At 36.3% G+C, this 8,021-nt stretch overlaps 1 protein-coding gene across 1 annotated transcript in view; it reads left to right on the top strand.

Moving 5' to 3' along the window:
* Positions 1-1,294: 1,294 nt before the first annotated feature.
* MEP1A (meprin A subunit alpha) overlaps positions 1,295-8,021 on the top strand; it is a 32,727-nt gene continuing 26,000 nt past the window's right edge. The window contains exons 1-5 of the mRNA XM_037013748.2: positions 1,295-1,397; positions 1,484-1,508; positions 1,601-1,651; positions 4,201-4,241; positions 4,766-4,841. Coding sequence (XP_036869643.2) covers positions 1,332-1,397; positions 1,484-1,508; positions 1,601-1,651; positions 4,201-4,241; positions 4,766-4,841 — 259 coding nt within the window. The 5' untranslated portion in view covers positions 1,295-1,331. The remainder of the gene's footprint in view (positions 1,398-1,483; positions 1,509-1,600; positions 1,652-4,200; positions 4,242-4,765; positions 4,842-8,021) is intronic.

The following is an 8,021-nucleotide window of genomic DNA, read 5'->3' as shown; positions in this document are numbered from 1 at the left end:
CATGTTCTTACCAACAATTGATATTGTCAGCCTTCATCATTTATGCCAATCTGAGATTGAGGTGTCATGTTTTTGTTCTTTGAATTGCATTTTTCTGATTACTTGTAAGATTGAAAATATTTTTACATGTTTATTGGCCATTTGAGTTTGCTTTTCTGTGAATTTCATGCTCATGTATTTGCCCATTTTTCTCTTAGATCATCTTTTTTGTTCTTTTATATTCCAAGGAATATAAAATCCTAGGAATTCCTTTATATTCCCTGGACAACTTACTTTTATCTCATTAGATCCAGTATCAATATCTTCTTCCATCTGTAACTATGTTGTGTCTTTTGTCATAAGGAAGTTTAAATTTTGATATAGGCAAAGTTAGGATTTCTATAGGTTTTTTTCTTGCTGAAGCAATCTTTTCTCACCTCAAGGTTACAAGTATTTTTCTGAAGTTTAGATTTCCATATTATATCCCTAATCAATTCAGAGTGCATTTTTGTGAATAGTGGAAATGCTATTGTTCCAACATCATTATTGAAAAGACCAAAATTTCCCTTTTGATTTTTTTGGTTTCTCTCATATATGAAAGCCTATTCCATTCTAGAGACCCATTGTTCCTTCTTTTTTGGCAATATCACACTCTCTACCATAACTTCAGAAAAGTTCTTGACATTCTTTTGGGGCAGGTCCCGTCTCCTCATTTTCCTTTTCACAGTTCTCTTACCTATTTTGGAGGGTTTACTCTTTCATGTGAATTCCAGAAAGAGTTTATCAGTTTGTCCAGTTCCACGAAACCCTGTTAACATTTTTATTGGAATAACATTGACTTTATAGACATAATGACCATCTTTTTTTTTACCGAGTCTTCCCATCCATGAATATCTCTTATGTATAAAACTATATATATATTTGTGTAGATAAATAGATCTTTTCTCTGTCCTTTGATAATTGCTTTGTAACATTTCCATAAAACTCTAACTCATGTTTCATTAGATTTAACTACCTTCACAATCATTTGTAGATTCTTTTTTGCTACTCAGAGATGGATCTTTTGTCTATTATATGAACAGGTATTGCTGGTGTATAGGAAAGCTATTGATTTTTCTATGCTCGTCTCAGTATTAACTTACTCAAACTCTGCCCTTGTCTCTGAGCCTTGAGCTTTTGTGTTAAACTTAGTGTCTGTCCTCAACAGGATCAATGGCATTTTCTTTGAATCCTTTTTCTTCCTAAGTGCTAGGGTATATACAGAAGGGTCAAAGTTTCTAATATGACAGCCGGGGCAAGGTCCAAAAGGTCTTTATCATAAGGTGTCTTTGCTCAGCTCTTCACTTGCAACAATGGTTTGGGCCAGACCCTGCTTTCTCTCTTTCATCTTGCTTGTTGCCCGTGTAGCTGCGGTATCTGTAAGTACAGTTCTACTCTTCTGGGGATTTAGAAATATGAATTCTTGTATACACTACCCATGTTCTGTGTATTTATTTCCTTTCAGATTAAATATCCTTCTAAAGAAAATGGTAAGAATCAATTGAAATGCATTCAGAGTGCTTTGAAACTTTTTCTCTCTTTTTCAGCAAGTCTAGTAACATTTTTTTCCTACTCTTAACAGTACATGATGCAGTTTTTGATGAGCAGAAGGATATTTCAGAAATCAATTTAGGTGGGTTCCATTTCTGTATTATTTATGCCTTGAAACAATTTCAAATCCTGTGATAAGATTGCTGAAAAGTGCTTACCTTCATAATAGGGTGTAGGGTAACTTTGGGGGAGAAATGTTTATTGGTGCTTCATTAGAATTTTCAGTTTTTGAAAAATGAAAAGTGTGGAAAGATAATGATGGCTAGACCGGATGTTCTGGGAGAACACTGTGTGCTCGATGGATCTAGAAATGTATAACAAGATTTCTGTTCATAAGAATTTTATTTTTCCAGTTTCCATTTTGAAAAAAGGAAAGGAAAAAGGATGATTATTCTGTCTGCTAAAGAAAAATATAAGGACTATGCAAACCTATGGTTATATTTAGTGTGGGGTGGGGGTAGGGGGTGAGTGGGGGAAGCTCCAGACCCTCTAAGGCCTGTCATTTTCACTAACAGCTGTTTGTTTGGGACTTAGAGGAGAGTGTGAAAGTATTTCCATTTTAACATGTCCAAAAACACATTTCTTCAAGAAATCCAACATCGTTGAGAGGAGACAGAAGCTGAATTACCAACTTTTTTTTCCTTTCTTGGCCTACTTCTAAAATGAGGGAGAAGCCTCTTCTATATTTTGGGTATCTTTGGCTAAGATTGGTGGGAAACCAGTATTCATGACCATAAATACCTTATAGTTTACAAAAGGTTTTATATCCAATTACATATTTATTTGTCAAATTTTATTGTGGAGTTAAGTGCTATTTTTATTTTGCAAGAAGGCTAGGAGGTCGTTTGTGTTTGGGGTGACTTGGCTAAAATCACATATGGCAGTGAAGACCTCTAGGTCTTCTGACAGTGCAGCACTATTTGAAGATTACAAAACTAGAAACACTTATACCCAACATTTCTATCTGCTGTTGCCTTTGCTTTCAGTACTTTTCCTTCACTTCCTACTTCATCAGATTTCTGCTTAAATGCCTCCTCCTCAGGGCGGCCTTCCCTGACCACCCTTTATAAAATATCAACCAAAATATCTCAGCACTCTTTTTCTTACTCTGTTCCATGTTTTCTTTTTAAATTGTTGTTCATCATCTGTTGTACTCTACATTTATTTGTTTGTCTCCCTTCCACCCCACAGTCAAGAATGTCATCTCCCTATGGGCTTTGTTTTATTCTCTGTTATACCCCCAGTATCTATAATAATGGAAATATTAGGCACTTAGTAAGTATATGCTACATAAACAAATTGGATTGCGAATAGATCGAGGCTTGCTTTCCATGGATATGTCCTTCTTTGGGAAATATTCCTCCTGCTGCATGCTCTCACCCCTCCATGACTACATCTGTGCTGACCAACCACTGGGGCCAAGGTCCAGGTGGGCTTGTTCTTATCACTCTGGAAGAGCCTTCTCCTCAGCCCCATCCCCGATCCAGGCCAGGTGTTAGGAAATGCATACTTTTGCTCGTGACAAGCAAAGGCAAGAGTATGGATGGACCAGGATATAGTAACCCTAGTGAAAAGGCAGTTCAAAACCTGGGGCCGACTGCTGGTGCACCAGTGGTGCCACTGCTTCTTGTTGTTGACTTCTGCTGTTACGTGTACACAGGTCAGGGTTATGGAGGTTAAGAAAATCTAGGAAGCGTGTGCATGAGGAAAGAGGGGATGCAGGGACAGCCTTAGTCAGTCATTAGTAAGTGGAACCATGCCTCCCCATAATACCTAAAACCTCAGTGGTGTCACTTGCAGAGACCAAACCTGGGTCCTAAACGAGCCAGGGGCTTTGCCCAATGAGACCTCTGTGACCATGTGAGGGTGGGGTCATTACTCGAGCTTGACTTCCCAGATGTAGATCTGGGGCTGTTCTCAAAATGAAGTGTAATCCAACAATCCTGTCTGAGGTAGATTATGTTTTATAGGGGAGGATGCTTGTCAAACAGGAGATTTGTGATAAGTAGTAACATTCTTTCAAATGCTTTTAAAATTTTCCAGGAGGATCTTCCATTTTAAGGAAGATTTTGTTATATTCAGAAATAGCCTGAGGCCAGAATCAAGGTATACCATTAGGGAGAAAGTGATCTCTGCTAAGATCCTGACAGCAGATGTTTGGAAGATGTTTGGAAGTAGTTTTGAGTGGAACTATCCGTATTTGGCTTTGGAGGGTACCATTGTTTTTTCCTGGGAAAGAACAAAAATCAACCCATTTTCTTAGGGTCAGAAATAGTAGCAGGAGGGTCCCTGGAAGGAAAGTCAGGAATTCTAAGCTCGCTCGCTGCTGGATATCTAGTCCATCACTTCCTGACTCCATGACAGGTTTGGAATCAATGATCAAAAAGATCCCTTATAACTCATCTTTTACTTTTAAGATTCTTGGACAAAGTTTCTTTGTTCCACAAATGAAAACAGAGGATGTGACAATATATGCAATTTATTGGCTATTTACATGTGCTCAATTAGAGGGAACATTTTTGCATTATTTTCACCACATAAAGATTTACAATGGAAAAGATCGATTTTATTATGAGATTTTCCTTTCTGTAATGCTCATTCAAATATGTATTTTTTTAAATCCACATCTAGCTGCAGGCTTGGACCTCTTTCAAGGGGACATCCTCCTACAGGTGAGCATCTGCTGATGACACAGTAACATCCCTCAGGACTGGCTCAGCCATTGCACTGTGAGCCTCTACTCTGTGTACAGCCCTGGGATGGGCACCGTGGAGGAGGTGAAAGAATCTAATCCATAATCTGTACCCACAAGGACTTCCACTGTGGTTGGGGATGACAAGAACAGATGAAAAAATTAGCAAACAGTACCAAGAGTCTGTAATTACTACATTGCTTGCCTACCTAATTTTCCTAGTAAATGCAGAATGAGAATGAAGGAAATGCACCAACATATTTAAAGTGGCTCACCCAGTTCTTGGAAATTGCAGGTTTCCTTTATTTTGTTCCTCCTAATTTTTCAGAATTTTCCAGATTGTCTGTAATTTCTATCGCTTTAATTACAACCAGAAGACAAATGCTAGTAAATTTGTTTAAATTGTGTGACAGATTGTTTGTGGTGTGAAAGTTTAGTGAAGGAGGAGGCCAAGGGGACCTCAAGGACTAACCTTCCCAGTCATCTTTGCCTGTGTTTCCACAGAACTCCAGAAATGGCTTGAGAAACCCCAATTCCAGGTGGAAGTTCCCCATTCCTTACATTCTGGCTGACAATCTAGGTAATATTAATATCAACTCATTAGAGCCTCATATTTATCTCTCTTCTTTCCCTCTCTTCCTGTTTATCAGCTCCAGATTGGAAGTAATCACCAACGTATAAGAGGGTTTCCAAGCCCTGGTGATTCTTTATTTTATGGGATGAAAGACATGACATTACTGCTGCTTAACCAGTGTGAGATATTGAGAATCAAATACTTTAAAAATAATTAAAAAAATAGAGAAGTCTATAATTCACATGTTCATAGTCCTTGTTCCTCAGTATTAACACTTTCTATTATTTTCTCTATCTTAAGACAGATGACTGGAAAAGTTTTGTTTTATTCATGTTGGAAATAATATTTGGTAAAAATGAATATTAGAAGACATGTGTGGACAGGCTGACCTAAAGCAGCTGATCATGATGCAGTGCCTGTGAGGTCTAACCTGCATAGATAAAGGAAGGTTCCAGAGGAGAGGGTTGCTTAATCTTAATGGGTTTCTAGGCTGCTCCCTCTCTGGGAAGATGTAGATGATGTTTCAATATTTCCCATCACTGTTACCAGTGCTGCCTCCAATCCTTTTTCTGGAAAAGAGCTAGATATAAACAAATGTTATTTTCATGTTTTGGAAATATTGAGTTTTTTCCTCCCAGTGTTTGTTGGCACACTTGCAAATTCATGAACCAGCATGTGATTAAAAAACCACCAATTTTTAAAAAGCCTTTTTATCTCGATAATATTTCTTCCTGTTCATCACACCTACATATCTCCATCCCATGAAGACATTGACATACTTATTGAGTCACTAGTATGTACCAGACACTGTGCCTTCACCTGGTATTTTATTTAACCCTCACCCTGTCTTGGTGGAGTGTAAGTCAGTGCTTCTGAGACTTCAATGTGCATGTGGGTCCCCTGAGGATCTTCTTATAATGCAGAGTAGGTTAGGGGTGGGGCCTGAGATTTTGCATGTCAAATAGCCTACACTTTGAGTAGCAAGGTCAAGGTTAATGGCAGATTAACAGAGAGCAAGAGTGAAGACAGGGGGCCTGAAATAAGGTCACAGCAGAAAGGATACAGTGGGAGTTCTCAACTAGCACCACATGAGATTCACTTTAGAGTTCAGAAAAGTTCGGATGCCTGGGCCCGTATTACTGTGAAAAGCAAACATACTAATTAGAGCTTGATATTTATATACAATTCCTTTATTAAGAGAATTCCACATAGAGTAGAATATATAAATCAGTCACATATGACTTTTGATAAACCCATAAACTTAATGTAACTAACCCACACTTCTAAGCACTCCAGAAACTTCCTGTGTGTTTCCACATCCCCACTCCTTAAGTGGACACTACCATTTAATTTTTTCCCCTACAGGTTAGTTTTACCTAATTTATGGTGATTACAGATACATGGAATCACCTAGTATGTATTCATTTGTATCTGGCTTCTTTTGCTTAACATGTTTTTGAAGTTTTTCCATATCGTTGTGGACCAGAAGTTAATTCTTCTTTACTACTCAGCAATATTCCTTTATATGAATATATTGCAACTGTTACCCATTTTTCAGTTGACAGACATTGGGCTTTTTCAAGTTTGGGGCTGTTATGAAGAAAGCTGCTATGATCATTTTTGTACAAGTCTGTGGATGTATTTTTTAAGTTTATCTTGGGTAAATAAGAATAAATTGCTTAATCATATGGTAAATATATATATAAATTTATAAGAAAATGCCACTTTTTCTGAGTGGCTGTGCAGTTTCTCATTCTCACTAAGAATGTCTGTGTCCCATTTGCTCCACAATCTCACTAACATTCGTGGTATTAATCTTCCCAGTTGTAGCCATTCTAGTGATTGTGAAATGATACCTCACAGTGATTTTAATTTGCATTTTCCTAATGACTCGTGATATTTAGCATGTTTTCATGTGCTATTAGCCATTTATGTATCTTCTTTCATTAAGTGGTTCTGTGAGTCTTATTTTTTAAATTATATTGTCTTTTTATCATTTGTAGAACTTGATAAATTATGAATAATATCTTTTGCCAGAAATATATAGTGAAAAATTTCTCCCGATCTGTGACTTGCCTTTTTTGTTGTTTTTTTAAGCAGCATGTTGATTTTTTAAATCTTTTCAAAGAACCAACTTTTGTCGATTTCCTCTCGTTTCTCTGCTTTTTCTTTTGTTGCTTTTTGCTCTGGTCTTGTGTGTTTCCTTTCTTCTATTTACTTCAGGCTTAACTTGCTCTTCTTTTTTAGTATTTAAGATGGAAATTTCTATTGCTGATTTTAAACCTTCATTTTTCTTATATAATATAATGTTGCATAGGGCATCTAAAGCTATAAATGTTACTGGAAGGCTGCTGTTACTACTTTCTATGCATTTTGATAATGTGTATCTTTATTAAAATTTAGTTTAGATCTTTTCTGATTCCTGCTGTGGTTGTTTAAAAATCCATGGGTTAACTAGAAATATGTTTTTTTAAATTTCCAAATATTTGGAGCTCTTCTAGGTATTCTATTATTGATTTCTAGTTTAATTTTGTTGAGTTCAAAGAACATATTTTATAAGATTGAAATCTTCTGAAATTTACTGAGACATGTTTTGTGGTCTAACTATGGTCTATCTTGGTGAATGTTCCAAGTGCACTTGAAGAGAATTTGTATTATCTTGGAGCATATTATCTTATCAGTGTCAACGGTCAAGGTGATTATTGTTGGTGTTGTTCAGATAGTTTTATCTGTATTGAGTTTTTGACTAATTGTTTTATCGTTTAACGAGTTTTAAAATCTTTAACTGCAATTGGTATTTGTTCATTTCTTCCCTAGCACTTTCATGAAGTTCTGTTATTCTGTGTAAACACATTGTTAAACCATCTTGATAAATTGACTCTTTTATCATCTATAGGAGTTTCTCTTTATGTCTGGTGATCCTCTTTGCTTTGAGGTCTACTTTGTCTAATTTAAATATAGCCACCCCAATTTTTCAATACCTGCTGTTTGCATTACATATACATTTTCCCATATTTTATTCCAACCTAATAATGTGTTTATATTTAAAATGTATCTCTCTTAGACAATATGTATTTCAGCCTCACTTTCTTATTCAGTCTATCAACTTCTGAATTTCAGTTGGAGTCTTTAGTTTATTTGCATTTAACATAATTATTGATATAGTTTGATTTAGAACTATCATTT

The sequence above is a fragment of the Manis javanica genome, chromosome 16, assembly GCF_040802235.1.
Source record: "Manis javanica isolate MJ-LG chromosome 16, MJ_LKY, whole genome shotgun sequence".
Lineage (NCBI taxonomy): Eukaryota > Metazoa > Chordata > Mammalia > Pholidota > Manidae > Manis > Manis javanica.
The sequence above is the reverse complement of the archived record's forward strand: the minus strand, read 5'-3'. Positions and strand labels throughout refer to the sequence as shown.